We start from the raw sequence: 25887 nt of genomic DNA, 5'->3' as shown, positions 1-25887 counted from the left end.
GCATTTTGCAGGCAAGCTGGTTGGAACCGCTCAGGGATTGGAGAAAGAGTGGAATCGCCCCTGGATGATGACGAGATAGCCCCCAGCTACCCTGGGGAGCTCTTCTGCGGCAGGGCAAGCTGAGGCAGGCCCCTCGACCTTCCTCCCGGAGCTCTCTGGTGGCCGTCAGAGGAGAAGGCCCTCCTCACAGAACATTCACTCTCGTCACCCCTGCCGTCCGCCTCTCTGCAGTGTTATTACCCTCTTTTTGCACAGGGAAAAAATATATGTGCCCCGATTTCTATTGATCCATTCTGAATCAATGCTTTTAAAAAATCTCATGCACATTTGGCTTAAGAGCCAAAGCATGCATTTTATGTTTTGACACGGTGTCATCGATCGGAAGCACGCATGTGTGCCCCACCTGCCGGAGCCCCCTGCCCACCCTGGCGGCCGGCCTGGTCGCAGTGCGTCCTTAATGGCCTCACCCCTGCCTGCACCTTCGATACTTCTCCTGGCCCTCGGCACGGAGCCCTTTCTCGGGTTTTTGAAAAGATCGATAGGTGCCGAGGCCTCCCGCTGCTGCCTGTCACTCACACTCTGCCACACCATAAATTATGAATCTGCCTCTCTCTCTCTCCCCGGCTCTGTCTAATTTCTATTGCAGTCATCAATGGCTCTGCAACGGCTGACGCTTCTCGGCCTCCAAGGCAGGGGGGCAGTTGAACTTTAGTGAGGACACCGGCAGGCTTAGGGAGAGGGGCTGTCCTGGGGGAGAGGGCGGCTGCAGCGCTGGTGTGAACAGAGAGCGGGGAGAGAGGAGCGGCTGGGGCTGGGCCGCAGCGGGCCAAGAGCTTCCCGTGGTCCTGTGACCTTCTCGGTGGGCGGGGTTGGCTCAGAACCCACCCTCTCAGCCTAGGAAGAAAGAACAAATTTCTGGGATAGAAGGGAGAGATCAAAGGTGGCGTAAAATGTCATCTCCTGCTGGGTGTCCCACCCTGGCTTTTAGGCCAGCCAGGGATTTTGCTAAGACCGGGACAAGCCGAGGGTAGCGAAGGCAGTGGGCACAGCATCAGTCAGGAGGGGAGTGAGCTTTCCTCTTGCAGGGGCCTTCAGATTACCCGCCCAGAATGCTGAGTGACGATTTAGAAGAGCAGAGGCTGCAAGGCAGGAGGCCCAGTCTCCGTTCCTCATCCACCGTGTGACAGGCCAGCTTGCCCCTTTCCCTTGGAGCCACGGCCAGGAGATCAGAGTAGTTGACGCTCGCCACAGCTACCAGCCACCGAGCCCTTACTATGTACTGTCCCAGTTCGCCTGCATAACCACGTGGGGACAATCATAATCCCTGTTTGCAGATGGGCAAACTGAGGCCGGAGAATTAAGTCAGTTGCCCAAGATCACACAGCGAGAAGTGAGGGAGACTTGAACCCAAGCCTATCCGGCTCCAGAGCCTAGATTCTAGTCACTCTGCCCTGCTCCCCTTACGGTTCCCAAGGCCCCTCCCTGCTGGCTTCCTCTTTGATTCTTTTAGAAACTGTTCCCACGGCCTCTGTCCTCTCTGTCACTGGTACTATCACTCTCACCTCCCCAGCCCTCAGGGCCTTCCCCAGCTACACAATAGCCAGACCTCTCCTCCCTGTACCTTTTCCCCCCACCCACAATCTACATAACCACCGTGCCCTCTGTTCTGTTGCTATGACAACAGTGGCTAATGGATTGGTATGTTTTCTCCACCCAGTATATTTTTGCAATGAATAATAGAAAAAGACTTGAGTCAGAAGTCCAAGTTATAATCTCTGCCTTGCAGTATGACCCAGAGAAAATCCATTCCTCCATTTTGACCTCAGTTTCCTCGTCTGTAAAACGGGTATAAGATAATGCATGTTTGACATGCCTTATGGTGGAGGCGGCGGAGAGGGGAGACACATGATGTCCTCCTTCAAGACCGAAGTAGAATGTAAAACAGTTCGGTGCAAATATTTGTGCAAACATAGTGTTTTATTCTCCCCCCCCCCCCCCCCCCCCCCCCCAGGGAATAAGGCTCTAACAGATGCTCTGGGTGACATTGGAGGGGCAACTAAGAAGATAACCCAGCCCTGTCTACTCATCTCAGGGTCCAGCTGAGGCCTGGGGCAGCTCTTTGGACAATAAGCAAGGTTTCCAGGTTGCAACGATCACAGTCTCCCCTGTCCCCCTTCTAGTGATGTGACCAAGACCAAGCACTAGCACTGGAACAGAGCCCCCAAACCTACCAGTCTCACTGCTGGTCTCCCAGACAGGAGGGATCTCCAGCTCTGAGCTGGGAGCCAAACAGAAGGACCCATTCATTTGATAGTTATTCATATATATTCATTCATGTGATGAGTAAGTTAGTATCTGTAAAGTACTCGGTGCAGCGCCTGGCACACGGCAGCTGCTGTAGAAGTGCAGGACTTGGTCATTCATTCCTCCTTCCATTCAGTCTCAGGGCCGGTGTGCACAGCTCCGGGGGTGCTGCTCGTGTGTATGCAGAGGCCCTGCTTTTCCCTCTAGGACACCAGACGCTGGGCCAGGGGCTTTGGGCTTCACAGATGAACAGAAGAGAGTCCCTCCTCCCCAAGGACTTCACAGTCTGTAGCAGAGCAGGTGAAGATGTCTATAAACATAATTCCAACATAAGAGAGGAAGCAAGAATAGTCTCTACAAGAAAAAAAAATAGGAAGAGGAGGAAGAGGAGTGTGAGGAAGAGGGAGAGGAGAATGAGGAGGGGGAAGAAGGGATGATGATGATCTCAGGGCTCAGGCAGGCAAAGTCCCGCAGGGAGGCACCAGAGGCGGAGAAATCTAGACAGGCCTGCCCCACCTGCAGGGGGCAGCAGTGACCTATCTCCAGATCATTGCTTTTGTCCAGAAAGTGGGGCCAGAAGCACCAGGTCTTCTGATTTATTTTAGAGAAGCAGGAAATTCCAGAACTTTTTGCCATATTTTCTGATTTTTAAAAATATAGTTCAGGTCAATCAACAAGACCACCAGTTTGCAGCTCTTGTTTGAGATTTACAAGAAGAAATCACGTCCTTCCCAGGGAAGGCTTCGTGGTGGCAACTGAGCGGGACCTTGAGGACCTAGTAAGACAGCCATTCAAGATGCGAAGGAAGGATGTATAGGGGCCTTAGAGGGAATCCAGTTCACCTATCCCATGTTACAGATTAGGAAACTAAGGCCTAGGAGACTTAGTCTTTTGGGTTCATTGGGGACATAAAAATGGGGAATAACTTGGAAAAGTAGGTTGAGAACAAAGTGTGGAGGACCTTGAATGTCGGGCTTAGGAAGTGAGTGCTTTCTATGTGCCAGGCTCTGTGCACCATCTTACTTAATCTTTAAAATACAATCGTTATCATTCCCCTTTTACAGATGAGAAAGCTGAGGCTTAGCAAGTCTCAGAAACTTGCCAAGTTCACACAGCTGGTAAATGGCAGAGCAGGTACTCAGACGAAGGCCTTTCTGACTCCCAAATTGGCTGCCAGAGTATGGTGCAAGGGGAAAACGAAGCGGTGGATTTTGGAGAGATGGTCCATATTTTTAAATTCTCTAACTCATTTACTCCTGTTTTGTTTTTTGGTTTGTTTTTTTTTTTTTTCACTTGAAGATTAGGTTTCCACATTTCCTGAGAAGTCTCTCCCCTCCCCTTTTTAAACACAGCTGTCTTTGAGGGTAGGGAGGAGGAGTGTTTTAAACAGGAGTTGTTTAACTAATTGCCAATTATCTCTGAATAGGGTATGGTTTCCAACAGCTGTAAGGGATTTTGGTCCCCATCCATTGCCTACTGTTGCTGGTACTTGGAGTGTGTTGAGATATTCTTGGCCTCTTGCTTCAAAGAGACAAACCAGCGCCTCACCCCCTTCTCTGCTCTCGCAGACCGAGTCAGCACCGCTTTTGTGAGAACTGGCTGACTTGGGGGGCCACTGGCCGCTTCTGACTACGAGAAGGTGGGTACAGACTCTCTCATTTTCTCTCCCTCTCTCTCTCTCAGGGGGTGGTTTGTGACTTGGTATTTGTGGGGGCAGAATTCTCCCCCAGGCCCGGGTCCTCATGCTCTCATTTTCCCATGTGTTTTCACATCCTCCTTGTGTATGGAAGGAGCTCATTCAAATATGAGACCAGACTTTGCCTCCTCCATCCCGAACCTTAGCAGAAAGCTCAAACATGAGATGCCAGAAGACCCCAGCGCAGATGGGTGATGTTAATTGTCCCTTCTGGCTCTGTCTGCTGGATTCCTGGGAACAGGCCGAGGGGTAAACCTTTGTAAATGTTAATCTCCTTATGTTTAAGATATCACACTGTCTTTGATGTTCCCAAACATGTTGACTCCTATCTTGGTTGAGGGTGTGTGGCCCAGACAGGCCAAATGCTTGTTTTGTCTTTTGTCTTTTTCCAGGAGGGCTCGATGATGATATGTTCACCTCCAGCTGAAATATGAATAAGTCCCTCTTCAAAGCCAGGTTTGGGGTGGGTGTCAGGGGACAAGATGCAGTGACACTCAGGGCCAATCAACCCCCATCCCCAGGAACGACGCTTAATGTGACTTATTTTCTCACCCAAGTCCCACTGGATTCAGGTAGATGACCCTGTCCATTACGAACGCCTCCCACTGAAATAGAAAGGGGGAGAAAGATTTTTAAAAAATCCATTCATATTTCTAAGACTAAGGTCATGCTAGTTGCTGTAACAAAACGAAACATGTGTAATGGCTCAAATGCAATGGAAATTTGTTTCTCCCTGATGTCAAGTCCAAAATGAATGCTCCTGATTGGAGGTGAATTTCCTCCAAATGATGATTTAGAAACTCAGATTCATTGCCTTGTGTTCCTATAATCTTCAGCAATGTTGTCAAGGTTGCTGTGTTCACCTGTAACAAATGGTGGAAGGAGAAAGAGAGGGTAGGGAAGGCACACTGTTTCTTAAATGCTGGTGCCTGGAGATAATGCACATCACTTCCTCTCAGATTCCATTGGCAAGAACTAGTCACATGACTTCACCTAGAGGGGAGGCTGGGAAATGTAGTCCTGGCAGCTGCTTCCCAGGGAAAACCTATCCTAGAGAAGTGGAAGCAGGAATCTGGGGTGGACAGTTAGCCTCTTGGCCACACCCTTGAGCAGCCAGGAGACAGCTGGGATATAGGAGGAAGAAAAAGCAGTAGAGCTGGAGTCTGACGGGATGCATTTGAGTTTCAGGGTCTGACTGTGTCCTGTTGGGTGAGGCAGTCACTTCACCTTTCTGAGCCTTGGTTCCCTAACCTGTGAAATGGAAATAATGCAGAGTGCAAAGAGATAATAAGGGTGACCTCATTATATACTATCAAACATTCTGCCTGTGGCTGCTCACTAAGCCGGCACGTCACAGTATTTTAGGGGGAATGTGATACAGTGACAATTTCATGAATTTAAGTTTTTCCTGAAAACAATTGGAAAGAACTAGAAACACTGGGCCTGCATTCCAGTATGGCGACTGTGAGCAAGAGCTGACTGTAGGTGACGTATCCCTGTGTGGTGGTTCACTGCAGTCCCCACCACGCCCAGAAGGCCTGCCGTGTGCCTATTGACATGGCCTGTCTGGCCTTGTCAGCAGGCAAGTGTGAGACACCAGAGCTATACAAGTGTCCTCTATGCTAATGGTGATGATCACATCCCAGCTTCAGGAATGTTCGACTTCTACTTTTCTGCTTTCCAAAGAACGTGGTCACTGCCAAGCTTCCACCTAGCTGCAGAATTTTGAGCATTGGCCTAATTAACTGGTCAGCTCTAGAAATTGCTTATTACCCTATAGGCCAATGTGACTTTTTTTAATGGTCAATTTTTTTCTCTCCCCTGGGAAGCGTGCTAGGTTATGAATATCATAGCATAACCTTTGGGATCTTGTTAATTTTCATAAGATAATGAATGGGAATTCCTGGAGAAGGTTTTATCCCAGAACTCAGAGCCCTGTGAGCCCAGTAATATGATTAGGAAGTTAGCCAGCGCTGGGAAGGATGACTGACTGACAGTTGCTGGGGGCATGGCTTTGGAGGGGGAGGGACGTTATCTCTGCCAGTGTCCCCTTGGTGGGGAAGGAGGAGAGGGAGAAGAGGAGAAAGAAGTGTGGGAAGAGGAAAAGAAGAATTCTGAGTCAATTATTCAGGATAGACTAAGGTATGCTGTTGTGACAAAGGACCCAAAATCTCAATGGCTTAAAACAACAAAGGTTTATTTCTTGCTCACAGTACATATGCCTTGAGAGTCAGCAGGGGTCTCGGCTCCACGTTGTCCTCAGTCTGGGACCCAGGCTGATGGAACCTCCACCTCCACCTTCTGGAACATCATTGTGGAAGGGAAAGAGAGAGAGTGGTGAATCATGCACTGATTTTTGAAGAGCCCACCTGGAAGCAACTTATATCATTTCTAGTCACATTTCATTGTCAAAGAAAGTCATATGCCATGCCTCCCTTACAGTGAGTGGGAAGTTCAATATAATCCTACCACTTGCCCAGGAGGGGAACAACTAGAAGTTTGTGAATAGCCTTCACATCTACCTTTCAGAAGACCCCAGGATTCTGGGTCTGGAAAGGATCTGTACTAATTGGGACTCTTTGGGTTGCAAAAATAGAAGGTAAAACTCCAACTACTGAATCCAAAGGGAATTTATTGCCTCACAAAACCAAAAATCCAGTGGTAGCTCTGTCTGTCTTCAGGAAAAACTTAATCCAACAGCCCAAAATCTCTAAGGTCTGGTCTCTTTCCATCTCTCAACTCTGTTCCCTTCCATGTACACTTTGTTCTGAGGTTTCATAGTCCCAGGATTCAAGTTGAATGGGCAAAGAAAGCCTCTACTGCTCTTCAATTTTAATAACATCTTAGATTTCAATCTTATTGAACCGAACTGTGTCATGTGCATATCCCTGAACCAATCACTGTATCCAGGGGGCCAGACTATTGGTCAGGCCTAAATAATATGTCTAGCCCTAGAATCAGAATTGAATTAACTTCATCCAAAGCATAGGAACCCAAAGGAAGGGAGAGATGGTTCCCGAGAAAAATTAAGCACACTAGACAAGAATAAGGGTTCAAATATGCACAAATAAAATCACAGAATGTCCACTATAGAATATATAGAGACTCCAACACAGCAGTTTTCCAAGTGTTGTTCTGTAGATGTGCTTCAGGGCTGCCTGTGAAGGTTTAGATAGGGTTCCTGCACTCCCCAATCTCTCTTTTAATTTCAGCCATTATGGTTTATTTGTTTTACAATTAGAGTTCCATGAAAGAGTTCTTTGAAACTAAAAAATAAAATTGAGGTCCTCTGCTTTTAAAAAGTGGGAGAGGAAGTAATTAAACATCACTGTTCTTTGATCCCACCTCCTCATTTTACAAAAGTATAGATTGACATTCAGAAAGTAGGTGTTTCCTCATGTTTCATTGGCCAGAATTGGTCACATGCCCACCTAGCTGCAAAGGATGCTGGAAAAGTGAGCATCTGGCAAAGGGAAACGGGTGTATCTCAGCTGGCCTAGACGTAAATGGTTCATCTGCTAGGGCTGGGCACATTACCATCCCAAGCAAAATTGAGGTTCCTTTATGAAAAAAAAGAAGGAAGCCAATGACTCTCAGAGAGCTGTGGGCCATGATGGTATGAATCTGATCTCATGGAAAGTTCCTTAAGACTAAGACCAGGTCTTATGCCTTACCTTTTTCTCCAATATTCAATAAAATCTGCCTGCAATGATCTCCCTCAATCCTCACAACAACCCCCTGAGACACTGAATCCTACATTGACTTTTAAAGTGTCCCCTGGAATGTACTCTTACCACCAGGATTGTGTCCCATTTTAAAGATGGAGAAACTGAACCTAGGAGGTGAATTAATTGCCCAAGATCACACAACTGGTTAACTGTGCTTATCCCTTGCTTTATAGCTTTAGCACAGAGAGGGGCAGAGCCCTGAGAGAACGGGGAGCTTTAAGCACAGATCTGTTGAGGCACGGACTGTAGAAAGGCGGAGGGAGAGAGTGAAACCCCAGGCATGCCAGGCAGAGGGAATAGCATGTCCAAAAGCCCAGAGGCAAAACAGAGCAGAGAAATGGCACCGTTTTTACAGGTTTAAAGTAAGGTACAGTGTGAAAATACACTCCTGATAACTTATTAACTTTATAATGTTTGAAGGAAAGTGGCACTTTGGGCCTTGTATGAGGGCAACAGTGAGCCGTTAAATATTTCAAGGATGGGAATGCAGTCTACCTTCAGCCGGAACATGAGCGAACTGCAGGGAGCCCGACCAGTGCTGGGAGGTCACTGAGGAGGTGAGAGATGGCAGCGGCCTGGATTCCGGTGAGGGCAGGAGGAGTGGAGGGAAGCAGGGACCCAGGACGTTGAATCCACCAAATCCCATCCAGATTTGGTAACTGGAGGTGACAATTTGGAGAAAACAGGAAAGGCTGAGACTGACTCTCAGGTTTCTAGATGGTAGTGTCATTTGCTGAGGCGGGGCAGGTAGCAGAGGGCATGGAAGGACAGGACCCCAGAGAACATGGTCCCAAGACTGAACACCTCTACTTGTCATTCACTAGGGAAGAGGCAGGACTCAGGACTGGGCCAGTGAAATGAAGGAAGCCCTGATCAAAGGGAAGAAACCCTCTTCGTTGAGTGTAGGTACATTGGAAGTCCCAAGTACTCATGAAGCCAGCTCCACAACATATAAAGAACACCAAGCACAGGCGAGTGCTTCTCTCTAGTCCCTGCCTCAGAGCCACATGGGCCTTTGCTCCTCCCTGGCACCCAAGGTAAGACACCTGGGCCCTCACGTCCACCTGAGCACCGACTACCAGGACTCCCCAGGTAGATCCTGCTAGAACTCTGTTGCGCACTTTACTCCTTTCTCAGCCTATATCCCCAGAGCATCACCTGGATGCTCTCAGCCCCTCTCCCCTGAAGCTAAGACTCTGTGCCTGGCTCTCTATGGAGAAATGGTTTATACTCTTTGTAAAGCCTATCAATAGAAATGATTTAAACACTCGATAAGCTCATCTAAAACTTTGGGCGGGAAAATTAATGCCCAGTCAATTAGTTTTGACGCAGAAAAGCAATAACTCGGGTCTGCCCTTCAGGCTTTAAGACACACGGCAAAACCACAGTAAGACAAACGGTATGGCACTGGCTTGAGACAAAGAGACCACGAGAGCTCAGAGCCAGATCTATGTGTTTATGGAACCATACGTGCAAAGATGAAAGGCCAGGTCAGAGCTCATAGAAATGTGTGCTTTTTAGAATCATCTGGGTTCCAGCCCTGTACACAGCCACTGAAAATGTCACTGGCTTTGTAGGCAGTGCTAGAATGAGTGGCTCCTAAAGCACTCCACAGATGTGCTCCCAAGACACAGCTATTATCACCATTCTATACTGCGGTGAAACTGAAGCTGCAAGAGGTGAAGCCACTTACCCAAGGTGACACAGCTGGTACGTGGCAGAGGTGTGTGATCCAAACCCAGCTTTCCCTGACTCCAGAGCCTGGGCATTCTGCTGCTCTTTCTCAGCAGCAGCCCCCCACGGAGAGAAAGCAGTATGAACAAGAGCGACCGAAAAAGCCATAGAAGCCTCCAGAAGCACTTGAGCTCAATCTCAGAAGTGTGAGTGGATTTAGACAAGTGATTGGGACAGGTAGCTGGGAGGCAGAGTGCCCAGCCTGGGAAGAGGGCTTGGGGGTGACTCTTGGGAGATGGGGTTGCACAGGACAGTGTGGTCAGACACAGGAAGGTCTTCAAATGTCATAGAGAGGAACTGGGACTTGAACCTTCTTGAGGTGCAGCTGCTCTGCCACCTCCCGTGGCTCCCCTGGCCACTGTCCCCTGGCTAACAGAGTGAACGTACATAGATGGAAAGATGCAGGGAGGGCCCGGAGGCAGACAGACCCATTCAGAGGCTGGTGTCACAGTCTAAGGGGGCAGACAAGGAGCTGGAAGGGAGGGGCTGAAGGAAGAGCAAGCACTCTGGGGAAGGGTCTGTGAAATGCACCCACCACACCCCACCCCGCCTCCTACTCCTCCCACCAAATGGAGGACCACCGCCTCCCTGGAGCATCAGATAACATTTCAAGCTCTGAAAATAGCCGGCACCTTGTTCTAGTTGCAGTAGAATTGAGACACAAATAGCCAGGAAAACAGCTAATGCCTAAAGCGGCAAAGAGCAACTAGCAACTCCCTCCGGGCTCCATCTAGGCCCAGAAAAGGAGAGTCAGACCTTCCTAGGTTCATATCCTGTTTTGACATCTTCTTATGCAAGTAAACCTTTCAGTGCCTCAGTTTCTCCATCTGTAAAATGGGGATAATATAATAGCACCTACTCCATAGCTTCGATGAGGCTCTATGGAGATCATGTATGTAAAAACTTTGGGACAATAAATGGCATATATTAAGAGCTCAATAGGGTAGCTATTGTTACTGACAACAAAATGTTTCGGTAATATGTTAACCCTTGAACTATCTGATTAGCAACTGTTAGCAAAGGATTTGGTGTTGGAAATTCTCAAATGTCATTAATTTTATCCCCAAGGTGGAGGCATGAGCCTTTTGACACAGAAATATCAAATGAAACAAGTTTCATTCAGTTCAATTCAAGAAGTTATGAGTTGTCACTCCTGCTGTGGAGACTGCTAATTATAAATTGGTAGAGACAGAGGAATAGATAGTAAATCATGAAAGCTAAACGTATTTTCCCAGTTTGAAGTACTGATGGCTATTTTATAAAAAAAAAAATAAAGAAAGAAAGAAAAGGGGAGAAAAACCTGTTCTCCCTCCACAAGCCCCCGCTTATGTGACACAAGTCCATGGTGTCACCTCTAGGAGTTTTCATTATTCAGCAGATTTTGGAATGAGTGATTGATGTAATTAAAGTTATTGGTAAAGAAAGACTCAGTTACCAAGGAACAGATGAGTCAGCAGAAAGTTTAAGTAATGAAATAATGTTCCAAGGAGTCTTAAAGTAAGCTTCTTTTTTTTTTTTTTTTTAAACTCTAGACATCTTAACCATTGCTGGTCAGCAAAAAGATGTAAAGCCATTAAGAACTAGGGAAAATGCACAACACAATTTCAGAAATTCTCAGATAGAGTCAGATGAAACCATACGTGTTGGGTAATAACGGTTAAGTAGTGGAGAGTTAGCCATGTGCTTTGGTGGGCTTTGCTCCCATTATCTCATTTAATGCTCACTCTCTGAGGTAGGTCCTGGTATTTGTCCTGCTCTGTAGATAAGGACACTGAACTTCGGAGAGGCTGAGGAACTTGCCCTGGGTTGCACAGCAGGTACATGGCACCGACGAGGCGGAATCCAGGCAGTGTGGCACCTCAGCTCACCTTCTCAGTCTGCGCAGGTCCTGGGCCTCTCTGTCTAGAGTTCTCGGTCCTTTAATGTCTCATTAATACACTCAGGATAACGGAGTGCAGTCAGGATTTGAACTTACATCTGTGTGACCCCAGAGCTATTTCAAACTTCATATCTTTACGGGAAAATACAAACAGGTACATTGCCTTGGGGCCCATCCATTTGATTTCACCCCCACCAACAGGTACTCAAGACTCAAGAGGCTCCAGGCTCTGGACGTCCTGTTGGAGCTGTGAAGGTGAGCGGGGTGGGCCGGTCAGGAGGGTGAGCTGCAGTCCAAACAACAGAGGACAAAGGCTCAGAGGAGAGCAGCCAAGGGGAGGCAGTTGGACGCCATGTCTCAGAAGGATCTATGGGACTTGGGGAGCAGAAGGCTGTGAGGCGTGGGGGGAGGGGCGGGATCAGCGTGTTTCTCAGGTCCTTCGGGGTCGGGGGTGGGGCACGGGGAGGTTGGCCATGTGTGAAGGAAGGCGACAGAAGCTGGTCTGGGGTTGAGGGGAGGGGAGGAATTGTGGAGGGAGGCGACTTGGGTTTGGGACCTTTCGCATTTGGTTTGCTTGAGGCCCTGCGGGCTGGAGACCCGCTTCCAGTGGTCGGAAGTGTGGCCTGGGGCAGCCGGGGGCGTTGGGGCTGGGTGCCGAGGCGGGGCGCTGTGGGCCGCGGAGGGCGGCGGCAGGTGGGGGCGGTCCTACCTGTCAGCTATGCCAAGGTCCTTGTCCAGGGAGAACAGAAAGGGGCAAGGAGGGTGGGGTCTTGACTTTGAGTGACCTTCGGGCCAGGAACCCAACAGCCCCCCATTCACTAGCACTAAAAGAAGTTCCCCTATGTCATGGTGGGTGGCTTAGGAGGAAGGCATGTAGGATGGGAGCCTCTCACTGGTGAGCATCTGAAGAGAGGGTCTGAGGGACTGACGACCCCCCAGAGGGAGGTGGCACCCAGCCCTGAGGCCACCAACACTTCCTCCAGGCTTTGTTCAGTGCTGGGACCCCAGCCCCTACTTCTTCCCCTGCAGAGGGAAGGAGAAGTGCCAGAGTCCTTTGTGGTGCCAAAGAACATACTGGGTTGCGAATCTTAGCCTCTTACCACCGCCGCCCACCGCCCCCCAACCCCAAGAGTGATGTGGACATGAAAAGGGGAGAGACCTTGCAGAACCAGTGGGATGGGAGGAACGCCAGCTTAGCAGGTTTGTAACGCGCTCCTACCTTCCCAGAAGCGCGCCCCCACAATGAGGATTAGTGGGCAAAGGAGTATTAAGGAAGGGGCAATGCAGGGAGCAGGGTGGGGACAGGGAGCAGCCATCCCTGGCCTTGTACTCGACCAGGTGTGTGATCTTCAGCAAGTTGCTTCACCTTTGAGGGCCTCCGTTGCCATATGTGGGCAATGAGCAGTTACTGTTTTCCAAAGTGTGGCAAACAGGACATGGGATATGCGATGATTTTAGGGTGCGGGGAGGGGGAGGTAAAGAGCTGCTCACGTGGTCCCCAGAACGTTGAGGGCAGCCTGCAAAGCAGAAGGAAGGGGGTTGGGGAAACCTCTAGAACAACCAGAGAGGCTGCAAGATGCCAGTTGCTTTCAAAGCTAGGGGGGGCCATGCCCTGGGGGGAGGGTGGCTCAGTGGATTGAGTGCCAGCCTGCAAACCAAGAGGTCGCTGGTCTGACTCCCTGTCAGGGCACATGCCTGAGTTACGGGCCAGGTTCCTTGTTGGGGGCGTGCCAGAGACAAGCAACTTTTGTTTCTCTTGCACGTTGATGTTTTTCTCTCTCTCTTTCTTCCTCCCTTCCCCTCTCTCTGAAAATAAATAAATAAAATCTTAAAACAACAACAACCACAACAAACAAAGCTCAGGGGGCCGAAAACTTCATCTAATTAATTAGTTTTTTATATTTGTCTTCCGTTGATGGCAAGTGATACTAGTTTCTGTTACAGTTGCAGTATCAATATTCCTTTCAAAATAAGTAAATAATGAAAAAATGTGAAGGCAATTATTCTGTAAATGGTAGTTTGAACAGTCAGAGTCTAAGACAAGTATCTGGAAGGTGGGGCTTGGATGGGTCCATTTTGAGCGGCACTGAGCAAACTGTGGGCTCATTCCTTGCCGTCTCTATTTCTATGGAGCCTTCTCAGCCATTCCAACATGTTCTAGGAAGCAACAAAAAAAAAATCTGGGCAGAAAAACACCACCAACCAAAATAAACCAGGCTGACGATTTTTTCTACCACACTCTTCAAGAGAGCAAAGAGGTGGTGTTTATTCCAAATGATCCCTTTTCTCTAAGTTGCCACTAATCCACTCTTTTATGTCATCCAGGAAAATCGGTCCTCAACGACCAAAGAACATCTGCACATATGAGTCTTTGGAAAAAAGAGCCACAGGGTTTGGATTTAGATGCTGGCTACAAATAGAGGGCAAACAAAACTAACAAACAAACAAAAAAAAAACCCCTTGTGGTTTGGATCTTTAAAAAAAAAAGTCTCAGAAATGACAACTGTGTGGTTAGTCTGATGTCAAACCATGTTAGCTGGGAAGGTGTCAGGGGTGCTCTGGAGCTGCGGGGTATGTGGGATCGAGGGCTAGCAGATGTCTCACTCTGCTTGAAAGATGTCAAGATGCTGCTCCTGAGGGCCTGTGTGTTCCCTGGGGGACAGAGCCACTGATAGTTTTACAGAACAAAAAAATCCCCAAGCTGACGACCATAGAGACGACGCAAGCAGTCAAGACAAGGACTGAGGGGAAAAAAACAGTCGAGTTGAGACATGAGAATAAAGAAAAGAAAGAGAAGAAAATTCGAATAAATGCAGGAAAGGCCCATAACTCAGGAACTCGCCCCCCAACTCAGATCTTTGTTTGATAGCAATGGTTCTGTAAAATGAGGGGCAAAGGAACATTAATTTTTGCTTGCACCGTGTGAGATCATTGTGGGCAGGCGGAGAATCACTTCCAACAAGGGAAGTAATTTCCCTTGTTGGGACAGCAATTATTTGGGGAAGGACGCCTTCCTGGCAGGGGCGACAGTTGACAGTCTCTGCTCCTCCTCGCCATTGAGTGGTTGGGGAGGGATGGCCCTTTCCTAGCTTCTCCTTCATCCGCACTTCATGCACAGTGTCCCGAGGAGGCAGGGTGCCGCAGCAGGGCCCAGGGGGCCTAAGATGGTTCTCAGCCCGGCCTAAAAATATCTCCCTTGACAGCCTGTCACAGTGTCTGAGACTCCGCCATTATAAATTCACTCCTCTCTGTTAAGGCATTTTGTTTCCAGGAGTTCTCTGTGAAAATAGAGATATCCCAGAGAGCTGAGATGGGCTGAGGCAGAGGAGGGGAAGCCTAAGAGTTGGGAGGCCTAGGTTCCCCATTCGGTTCTGCCTGTAATCTCACTGTGTGAGCTTGGGCAAGTCATGTTCACTCCCTGAACCTCAGTTTCCCCACTGAGAAAAAAGAAAAAGAGAGGCGTGATGGGCAAAAGCTCTGAGATCTCTGGTGTCAAGAGGGAGGATGTGTTTACTGTAGGGTTTGCCCTGAACCTGTGAACTTAGCAAATACCAACCCCCTCCCCAACCCCCTGGGTGCTGAGGCCCAAATCCTTGGGGGCATCCAGAATGCCCGTCCTTTCATCCCACGCACTCAATCCGTCAGCAAAGCCTGTTGACTCTGTCTTCAAAATCCAGATGAAATCTGACCACTTGTTCCGACCTCTCTGGCCACCTTCCTGGTGCGAGGCAGAATTCCCTGCACCTGGACTCTCCGTCCGCCTCCTCACTGGCCCCGGCTCCCACTCTTGCCCTCCAAAAGTCTTAGCTTCTCACACTTGAGTTTAAACCATAAATTAGATCCTGCCACTCCTCTCAAACCAACCCCCTCCTCCCACTTTTTCCCTGTGTGTCTCTCATCATAACACCCGAAGGTCTCACCAGGACCAACCAGGGCCTGTCACCGGAACCCGGCTTTGCCTTGGCTTCATCGCCTCCCGTGAAGGCCTCCTCGCTGCTCTCTGAACCTGCTCCCACCTCAGGATCTTGGCACTTGCTGGGCCTTCTGCCCAGAACTCTTTCCCCTCCCCACAATTCTTCAGGGCCCAGTCCCTAACTTTTTCAGGTCTCTGATCACAGGCTACCTCCTGAGGGACCGTTCCCGGGCTGCCCTCACAGAACGAGCATATTCCCTTCCACAGCCTCGCCCTCCTTGATTCTTCTGCTCACACTCATCACCTGGGCATGATGATAAACCATCAGCACAGTCCTGTGTTTACCTTCTGTCTCCTCTAAAATGTAAGCTTCAGCGGGGCACGGGCTGTGTGGCTCCTGTCTGCATTTTGGGCACACAGAGCCCTGCATCTGGGATCTTACAGGTGCTCAGTTAGTGTGTGTTGGAGGCGGGGGGGGGGGGGCGTTCAGGTGGAACTACACTAAATAAGTGGAGGCCAGCCTCAGCATTCCAATGGGGAGGTCAATGCCAAGGTCTCTCCTGGGGCTGTTTCATCAGGGCAGCAGGTGCCAGGGACTCAAAGGCAGGCCGATTGTCGGGAGACCTGGGTGGGCCTGTGGGGGGAGGCTGGTGTGAGGGAGGCAGCGTGGGTAAAGAATCCCAGCTGAATTTATAAGTTCATAAGGCTGCCAGTTCTTGACCAGAGGAAGCAGCTAAAAGGCCCTTGTGGACAGATTTCAAAAGATAGGCGCCTGAGGACCCAAGATGGGTTATAAATAGGAGCCCTTGAATTGTCCTGGGAACGAACCTGAAATGCAATTCTACCCCAAGTCAGGTCCAAGCAGCTCCCCAAAGTTCAGCTCTAATCAGGTCACTCCCCTGTCTAACCACCTTTCAGACTCTCCAGTGTCCCCCCACCCGCACGCCCCAGGGAGGTGGCCAGAGGAGGTGGGGAGGGGGCGGGGAGCCATCCCGGCAGGATCCTCCCCAAGTCAGAACCCAAAGCCTCTGTTCCCCGATCCCTCCCACTTTCCTTGGGCTTTGGCGAGCCTGTCTCCAGGGAAGCGAAGTCTTAAGACAGTGTGACCCCAATAATTTTATTGAACGACAACTATATGCCACCCATAGACTCCTCACAAAACCAGGCCCCCTTTTTACAGATGAAGCCATGGGGTCTCAGAGAGGTTGTTTGGTCTGCCCAGGACACACAGCTTAGTAAGCTGCAGAGGTAGGCATGAGGCACCAAGGCCCAAGCACCCAACCAGTAAGCCCTCGCGTCCCTGGACCACAGCCCGCGTCTCCACCTTCACACTGCCTGAGGCACCCTGGACCCACTAAGTCCCCTCTTCTATGAGGCCACCGTCCCCTACCCGGGCCTGCAGCCCCAGGAGCCCTGGCCTCTCCCCCGAGTCTGAGCAGCCAACCCGTAGGGGGCGGTGGTGTCACAGGTAGACCCCGCGCCCCCATTCCGGACAGAAAGCAGCTATGGTCAACGAAAGCACCCAGCGCCCCGGCCCGGCGCTAGGGGAAGCCCTCGCGGGCGCTCAGCCCGGGGAGGCCAAGCCCAGCTGTGTTGAGCGCCGCCGCCAGGCCGCCTGGGCGAATCGGAGTTCTCCAGCCCTTGTTTGATGAGCAGCGGCCAATAAATTCATTAATCATCATTTTATGCCTCATCAAACCCCCTCCAAGCCCCTCCATGGGAGTTACACAAATTAGCCCCCTGAAAAGACAGTAATTTCAGTTTAGCGAGGTAAGTGCTTTCTGATGGGCTCGGCGCACAGAGCTCTCCTGACAAGCCAATCCATCAGCACGTTGGGGATGGGGCGCGGCCAGGCTCGCCCAGCCCAGCCCTGCCCCGCCCCGCCCACCGTCGCCACCCGAGGCTACTGGGCGAGGGTCTCCGCCGAGGGTGCCCCCTGTGCCCGGCTCCTTTGCACCCATCCTCCGGTTGTTTCCTTTGGCCCTTGCCCTCACCCACACCGACCTCCTCCCTAGCCCTTCTGAGCAGAAGAAAAACTTTTGGGGGGAAACCGAGGCCCAAAAACTGGGGAACGAACTTGAGGGTGGCGGAGGAGGACGCTCTAGCGCTGAAGTTCTGAACTGCAGTCCCTGGGAGGGAAGCGTCAGGAGCCCTCTCTCCTGGTGTCTGGACGTCGGGGTTCCGCGCCCCCTTGAAATTACTGCAGGGCTGTATGTATTGAATGCGTACGTGATTGGGGGTAGGGGATAATCCATGGTTTCCTGCCGATTCTGAAAGAAATCCCAGGCTCCGAAGGAGTGTCATCTGGGAACAGAGAAGGGGGTCCTTTCGTCTAAGCGGCGGCTTCACGGGCTCCTGGTGGCCAGGAGGGGGTACACGCCTGGTCTTTTTCGTGGCCCTCGCGTCCTTCTCTCGCGAAACGCCACCTGGAGTGAAAGACGACGCCTGGGGTCTTCTATACCCGGGCCCGGCCGCTTGGACTCCTGAGCGCGGAGCTGGGTAAGAATGGACAGGGGAACAAGCCGGAGAACGTTGTCGAAGGGAGAGGTGTTTGCGTGCGCGAAGCCGACGCCGCGCCTTCTCTTTCCCGTCCTGGTGCACAGAAGGTCCCACGGGGACTCTATCCGGCGGCAGGGCTCATGCAAAGGGGATCGACGAGAAGCCACGGCTCCAGCCGAGGGGACGGGCCAGGGCTCTGCCGCAGCCGAGAGCTCGAGCGCCGAGTGCCGCGCAGCGCCTTCATTAGCTTCTCCTCCACGCGGCGCTGCATGCCTCGGAAAATAAGTTAGCAAACGGGGAGCCGTTTATCTCTTTTATCTTGGGGCCTGATCCAATTAAATAAGTGCACATTTACATTTGCATCCATCAGGCGGGAGCGCTGAGAGCCCGGGGTTTGCTCGGAGCAAATAAAAGCAGATTTCACTGGGAAAAGTGGCGTCTGGGCCCGCCGGGCTCCTCCGGGCGCTGGAAACGAGCGCGGCCTGGCCGGCGGCCTTGAGGATCGCAGGGCTGGAGCCTGCGGCCGACAGGAGACTAGAGACCCCAATAGCCCTAAAGGGCAGGGCAGAGCAAAGGGTGCGGGGCAGAACAAGAGGTGCAGCCAGAGCTGCGGCACGGCCGTTAGTCCACAGCCTGGGCCACGCCTTGACCCCGGGATTCAAGTCGCCTGTAGCGCGCAAACGAAAAGGAGACCAGCTCTAGCCTGGTCACAAAGGGGGACCCGCGGGGTGGGCCTAGGGGTCGTCCCGCAACTTTAGCCAGTTTGCGGGGCGGGCAGGCGGCAAGGTGGTGGTCAGGCCCGATTTTCCTCCAGTTCGGTGGCCGTGCGTTGATGGGCTGCTAAGAGCCACGCCGAGGGGGCGCCTTCATTTCCCCCCTATACCTGCACCAAGGGGAGGCCAGTTGATACCACCCGTTAGCTCTTTTGGAGGGGACCGCCCAGTACGCACCTCCTGCGTCGCCACCTCGACCTCATTTAAAGGTCCTTTCGAAATGGGAGAGTTCGAAGCACTGGAGGGCTGTTTTGTTTTGTTTTGTTTTGTTTTGTTTTGTTTTTTTCTTTTCCAACCCACAGGCCAAAGGACAGAAACGGCCTTTGGGGCAAGGTTACACGGTAAACCCAAGATACGCCGAACCTCAAATTAAACAAAACTGCGCGGGGTCTAGAGCCCTGGCCAGCAGAAACCCAAGTGCAGGCACCTGAAGCAGCGAGGGAGCACCAGGGAGCACCACGCAGCACCGCCAAGCACGCGCGCAGCCGCGGCCCCCGCCCGCAGGCTATTTCAGCCGCGGGCGTAGTTCTCACTAGCCTGCCTCCTGGGTTTCCAGACTGTGCCCAAGCTGTGGAGGGAATTCGTAGGATTAAAACAGTTGTAGTCGCAGGCCCTGCTCCAAATCCCCAGTGCTACGTGGGTCCTGGATCCGAGGCCGCAGCGAGTAGAGTGGTGGAGCAGTTAAAGATTGACCCGCTTGGGATTCAGAACTAAGGTACAGCTCTAAGAAGGGGCACAGCCTGGCGTCGCCTAACTCCTCCTTTCTGCTAACCGCGCGGCGCCGGGGGACCAGTAGGCGGCGCCCTTCCTAAACTGAATCCGCGTCCGGCTCTCTCTTGAGAGCGCAATCACATTCCTTTCACTTCGGGCGCTTTGCAAAGCGCTATTCTGTGCCTCCCCGACTTGGCAGCTAGTTGCGGGGCGGGGGGGGGGAGGTGAGCTGGGAGGCACCGCCCGTTTTGAAACCGCACGCACGACGACCCCCTACCCACACACCTTCCATGCTGCAAGAGCTGCGCACATCACCGGTAATGAGAGGCCCCCGAGGGCTTTGCAAACTAGGAGTCCTCGATACAGGCCCCGCACCCAGGCTGAGGAACATTTCAGGCCCTGGCACTCCGAGCCGAAGAGCTAGGGATGGAAAGGTCCCCTTCCGCAGCCTCTCAGTGCCCTCATAGGCGCCCTCGGAGCTTGACTGGGCCGTTTGCTCCCCGCAGCTAAGTCCCAGGGACGGATTCCTTCCCGCGCAAGAGGGTAGAGGAAGGAACCCAGCCCACTCCCCTCTTGGCGCTGCCTCCAGGGGGACTGACTGCATAGACCCCACTCAGTGACCCCCGCGGCTTCTACTGCCCGGGATTCAGCGCCTCTAATTCCTAAGTGCCAACCTCGTCTCTCCTAGGGGGCTGGTGCCAGTGCAGCCGAGAGCAGGTGGCAAATGCCCGCGCAGTCCCAGAACGGAGGTGTCTTATGTGCTGCCTCGCTCCGCTTCCGCGTCCTAGTCCACGCCTGCGAGCGACCCCCGATCCTGGTACTCGCCGGAAGTTTTCTTCCAGCTCCTCCAAGGCGCATCGCCTTTGACACTGCCCAAGACGCGGCCAGCTGGAGGCTCGAGGAGACGTGGGACGTACAGACTAGCAACTACTTCTGGGATTAAACGCCGGAGACATTTTCTAAATGCTCGAACCTCGAACTGCCAGGCAGGGCGCCCCAAACTGGAAAGACTCCAGACACCAGAGAAACCACTAGCCACTGAAAACCCAGCTCTGCGAAGGAGAAAACCCTAAACTTAATTGAAGACGAAGTACGCAAAGAAAACTGTAGACCCTGCAGAGGCCAAGGGCAGGAGGGATGCAAGTGGAGGCAGCGACTAGGGCACAAGCCGTCCAGTCCCTGGCGGTTTCGCTCCCCAGCCGGGAGGCTCGTCGCGCAGCCCCCCACGGGGTTGAGAAGCGCCGCGGGCTCCCGAGTGCGCGGCTCCCGTTCCCAGGCAGCCCCGCGGGCGTTCGCCTCCCATCCCCCGAATCTCGGCAACCAGACTGGGGAGGCCCGCGTTGCGCTATTTACATATTCCCGGGAACACAGGAGGCCTGTAATTTTCTCTTTAAAATCTTTGGGTAGAGTTTAGGGCCAGGGCTTCCAAAACCCCGCAGAGTTGATGGCTCCTTAAACTCTCTCTTAAGAGTCGAGGACTGGCCTATTCTTCTGACTTTTTTAGAAGACAAGGTGACTCCTGGGGCTGTATATTCAACAGGGGGGGAAAAAAGCTGATTGTGAACCAGGCTGTGGGGGGGCGGGTGGGTTGGGGTGGGTGGAGGGGGCAGGGGAGCGAGGGGGGAGGGCGAGTCATCTCTGGAATTCAATTGTTTAAAAAATCATTTATAATTAAAGGGACAAAATAAAATACGATCGCCTCATGCATATTTAATCATTCACACTTTCCGCTTTGAAACCACTTCCCCTGTGTGAATTTTCTCACTAATTTAAACTCTAAAGTCGACTGCTGTTTGGGGGTGGGGGGCACATCTGGACAATGCTTTCAAACTCCTTTAAATTCGAATGAGCTACAGGAGCCTTGTTTCAGCTTTTAAAAAAAATAGAAAAAATCAAAACTCCAGTGAAAGTTTGGGGAGTGTTTATAAAAGCAAATAAGGTTAAAGTAATCTTGAGTAGAAATGCAAATAAGTGCATTTTGATTTAGCCTAATGAAACCGGCGTTATGTGCAAACACATTCTCTCTACACTCAGGCTTCAGTTTAATAGAGCAAATTAATTCCCCTCTCTGGAGTATGTTTTTTCAGTAAGCCCTCCCCTCCCCCGACCCCCGAAAATTTCCCACGAAGTAAAACACGTCCGCGGTTCCACCTCTTCTGCGCAAAATGGAGACGCGAGCACCGACAGTGTGGGCTGGTCTAGCACGCAGGGCCGTATCTCCTCATTTGGGATTGAGACGCCTTCTGACGTTTCATTTTGAGATGAAATATGTGGGATTAAAACGAGAATATAAAACCTCGCGAACACTTCTGTAGCTATTCGAACTCTTGAATCTGAGAGGCAAAAGTGCTAAAGCGACGACAAGCCCGATCGAGTGCGCAGAGGCCTCATTATCTAGGCAAATTGCCTCGCACTTTTGAAGGCGACTTGTCCAAAGGGGGTGCCCTCCGGGTCGGTGCGGGGCTCCCCTTCCTTCCCTCGAGCTCCGGTGGCGCTCCCTCCCCCACTTCCGCCCACGCGCTCCGGTCTCCGACTCTGCAAAGTGCAGACTTGAAATTCAGGACAAGTGTGACACCTACCTGTGAAAGGGGGGAACCGTCCCCTCGCCGGCCCCGCGGCCCGAGACCCGCAGCGGCACGGAGATCTGCGAGCCGCCTGCCATCCACACCATCGCGGATAGGACATTTACTAATTTAATCAAATCCAGCGAAGAGATCAATGCCCAATTTTGAAGGGGTAGAGAAGACAGTGACTTGGGTGGGTCCTCTCCTTGGCCCACCCGAACGCTTCCCGCCCGCATTCGCCCACAGCACCTTTGAAATAGTAATAAGGGCTAAATCCGGCATAAAATCGAACTCATTAGCAAAGTTCACCAGCTGATTGCTTTGCATAAAACACGACACTGATTGAAAGTAATTAGGTTAAGCGATGGAGCTCGGGCGGTGCGTGTCTCTAAGCTGACTTTGCCATCTTTTCTCCCTTCTGGGCATACACTTGAGTCTCTCTCCTCCTTCCTCCTGGGTCCCATCTCCCAAAAGCAGCCCCGCGTCAGTGACCCAAACCCGCATTGCAGGGCAGGGCCACGTTCCCCGGGGCTTGTAGCCTAATTAGGAACCCCTGGAACACCGAGGCTCCGTGGAACCTTCCATTCCCCAGTTGGAAAAAAAAAAGTTGCAGTTTGCACCTTTTGTCCAAGGCAATGGACAGTTTATTGAGGCTTCTAAAAAGTAATGAGTGGCTCTGATTATCTTAAAATCTCTTTTAATTAAATATTTTGCATTTTACAAAGGCGGCTGCAGTGTCTTTTACTTTTTAAATCTAAGAGTATAACCTGTTTCCTTTCTGTAATAATATTTTAGCTCATACCCAGAAAAATCAATAGGTGTAAAAAATTAAATTAAACTTGTATTTTTAAACTATGAAACAGTTTTGGGGGAAAACACAAATGTATATACTTATATTACAAAAAAAACATTAAATGCCTGTACAGGTGTCTTAATTTCATAATTTACTTCAAAGATATTGAATTATCAATTTAAATACAAAATGCTACATTAAATATACAGAATAAGATTTAATACAAATCCTTTTTTAATTTTTCTTTTCGGTTGGTTAAGACATTTTTGTGTGTGTGGAGAGGTTTACATTTTTATGTCATCCATCTCCATGAACTATAAACTTTTTAATAGGAGGGGTAGTTTTTTTTTTCTCTCTCTTGTTGATGGAAAAATAACTGCCAAGGCCATGGTTTTTAATAAATTACGAAAGTCCGGGACCGACGCAGCCCGCGTTAAATGTCGGACATACCTTTCTTCAGTTCATAGGGAGAGTCTTTGCACAGGTCTAGCTGAGACTGGCTCCGCAACATTTTCGGGTCTTTAGCCAAAGCGTCCGCTCGGTTCAACACCGTCTGGTTTAATCCATTGAAATGCGAGCCCGGACCGGTTGTGGGGCCTGGCCCGGGCCCCGGATGGCCATGAAGGTGTCCGAAGGAGCCATAGTTCGTGTAGCCAGGATAGAAGGGCGCCGTGTAGTAGAGAGGCCGGGACAGTACCGTCCCGCCTGGAAAGGGACACTGCGCTGAGGGGGAGCGCGATGGCGCCGGGGCCGGCGACGCGCGGCTGCCTCCAAGGGCTTGCCCGGCTACTGGCCCGGGGCACGGTGGGCACGGAGAGCCCTCGCTCCCGCCGCCCCCGTCCTTGACTTTGTCCGAGGATGTGGCGATCTCTGCCAGAGACCACAGTTTGGGCTTGGCGAGCACCGCCTGCGGCGGCGGCGGTGGCGGCGAGTGTATGACCGAGGGCCCGCCGGGGCCGGGGGGCAGCTCTCCCGCGGCTGGGTGAGGGCCCGCAGCCGGCGCGCCCGAGGGGTAGTGAGGACCTTGGTCCTCGGCCAGCCGCGCCGCCGCTGGCCCGGCCGGGGAGGGCCCGCTGGCGCGGGGGGGCCCAGGCAGCGCGTCGAGGCGGCCCTCGGATGGCGGCTCCTTAAAATCCGAGTCGCTGAGGCTCCCCTCGGTCTCCTTGCCGGCAGGAGTGGACGGCCCCTGCAGCCTTTCGCAGCCCGAAGCCGCTTTCGGCTCCGCTCCTCCTGCAGGCGAAACCCAGGCCGTCAGAGGTGCAGAGGGCGAGTGGCGGGGGCCATGTCGCCGCCCGCAAAGGCAAGGACCCCAGACCCACCCATAGGCCCTGTGCGCCCCCTCTCTAGAACCCCCTTCGCCATCTTACTTCTTCTCAACACACCCTTTCCCGCGTCCACCAACCTGCTTCGGGGCCCTCGGGGTCGCCCTTGTCCTCAGGCTTCTGAGGCTCATCCTCGTCGTTCTTCTCCAGATCAATGTTCTCTTCCTCCTCCTCGTCCTCGCTTCGGTTCCTCGGAGTCCATGTCATCTTGTTCTCCTTCTTGAGGCGCCGGCGCGCGTTGGCGAACCAGGTGGACACCTGGGTGAGGGTCATCTTGGTGATGATGGCCAGCATGATCTTCTCGCCCTTGGTGGGGTAGGGGTTCTTGCGGTGCTCGTTGAGCCAGGCCTTGAGGGTAGCGGTGGCGTCTCGAGTGGCGTTCTTTCGGTACGCCGGGTCCCCGTAAGGGTATGAGCCCAGGGGCGCCGCGTAAGGGTGGTACCCCAAGGATCCTGCCATGCCCGGTGTATGGTCATAGGGAGAGCCCTGCAGGGAACAGGCAGAAAGAAGGTGAGAGTGGTCCGTGGTCCCCACTGCCACCTGGGCGACCGAAGCACGCTGTCCCTGGGACCCGCGGTCTGAGGACGACGAGGCCCGAACTCCGCTGGGGTAGGGCTCACGGGCTCAGACCCAAGGGCAACCCCTCCCCCTCCTTGGAACGCAGCGGGAGCGCCAACTCCTGAGTCCGGTTCTTCCGGGGCCTTTGAAGCCGTCCTGGTCTCGGCAGGACCCGGTAGGCCCCCGTCTCCAGGGCCATGTTCCTCCCCTGTGCGCAGATCCAACCACCGCGGCCAGGCCCTCCACCCAGAAAGAGGCCCGGGCAGCGCTGGCGACTCTGCTCAAAGCCCGGGTGGCTGCGCGCTAGGCGCAAGAGAGGAGAGCAAGAGAAGCACAGGCATTTCCCCCTTCCAAAGAAAGACAAACGAAAGGCCAAGCCTCGTCCCGGCACCCCCACCCCTCCAAAAATGTTACCCCAAACTGAAGCCAAGGCGCTTTTCCAGAAAGTGCACCCGGCCGAAAAATCCCGGATGCACCGCAGCTCGGCCGACTTTTCAGAAATTTAATACCTCCAAATCGGATTGCGAAGATAGGATTACGGATTTGCAACATTTTGGAGGACTAATTAAAGGCGAGGCCAAACACATTTACATACACTAAGCATGCTTCTGCTAGGATTTCGGGTCTATTTCTTTTGAGCTAGTTTTCCAAAATTGCAAAACTTAAAAAAAAAACAAAAGATAAAAATTGTAGGGCGGCCTGGAGCTCACATTTGAACCAAATGCTGCTCTTTAATTGCAGCGACCTCTCCTCTCTAAACACTTTCCGCCAGCTCAGCGATTCGAGCAAGACGCTGTTCTCCTTTCCGGGCAACTCCGGAGCCCGAGGCCCGGCCGAAGCAGAGCGAGACAATCGCCCAAGTTTGTAGGGGCCGTGAAGCTTGGCGGGGGCGGTCCGCGGTGGCGCTGAGGCCCGAGTCCCCGCAGCCCCCACCCACCCCGCGCGGGCCCAGCTGCCCTCGCCCGCCGCGGCTCCCGCTCACTCACCACATACGAAGAGAAGGCGGCTGCCGCGGCCGCGGCTGGGTCGGCGCCGTACTGGAGGTGCGAGTTGTAGCCCGGCGAGGGCGCCGTGAAGGCGGTGGAGCCGGCGTAGGGCGAGAACGCGGAGCCCGACGACGAGCGGCCGAGCTCATCCGTGCGGGGCCCCGAGATGACGCTGGTGCTGTACGCGGGGCACGAGTAAAGGGCTAGCGAGGCGGACGGCTGGTACAAGTAGCCCTGCGGGTAGGACATGGCCACACACGGGCATGGGGCGCTCCGCGCCGCTGCCGCCAACGAGCCGGGCGGCGCCCTGCGAGGGCGAGCGGGCCGGCACCTGGCCTCCGGCTGCCCCGGGCCGCCGCTCCTCGGGCCCCGGCTCCCGGGCTCCGGCTCGCAGCACCTCCTCGCTGGCTTCCCGCGCGCCTCCGGC

General features: G+C 52.6%; 1 protein-coding gene across 3 annotated transcripts in view; it reads right to left on the bottom strand.

Annotated features, from left to right (window-relative positions):
- The window catches only part of IRX5 (iroquois homeobox 5), a 68400-nt gene extending 42691 nt beyond the window's left edge, over positions 1–25709 (bottom strand). Inside the window, exons 1-4 of one of the 3 annotated variants that reach the window (XM_054570243.1) lie at positions 25461–25709; positions 23997–24402; positions 23045–23824; positions 8260–8387 (exon numbers count right to left, since the gene is read on the bottom strand). In XM_054570243.1, the coding sequence (XP_054426218.1) occupies positions 8275–8387; positions 23045–23824; positions 23997–24402; positions 25461–25709 (1548 nt within the window). In that variant the 3' untranslated portion in view covers positions 8260–8274. Of the gene's footprint in view, positions 1–8259; positions 8388–22675; positions 23825–23996; positions 24403–25460 lie in introns of those variants that run through there. The other 2 variants (XM_054570244.1, XM_054570245.1) reach the window with 2 other exon arrangements.
- Between the last annotated feature and the right edge of the window lie 178 nt (positions 25710–25887).

This window comes from Pteronotus mesoamericanus, unplaced genomic scaffold, assembly GCF_021234165.1.
Source record: "Pteronotus mesoamericanus isolate MK-2021 breed Mesoamerican mustached bat unplaced genomic scaffold, CSHL_Meso_final contig_202, whole genome shotgun sequence".
Taxonomy (NCBI): domain Eukaryota; kingdom Metazoa; phylum Chordata; class Mammalia; order Chiroptera; family Mormoopidae; genus Pteronotus; species Pteronotus mesoamericanus.
The sequence above is the reverse complement of the archived record's forward strand: the minus strand, read 5'-3'. Positions and strand labels throughout refer to the sequence as shown.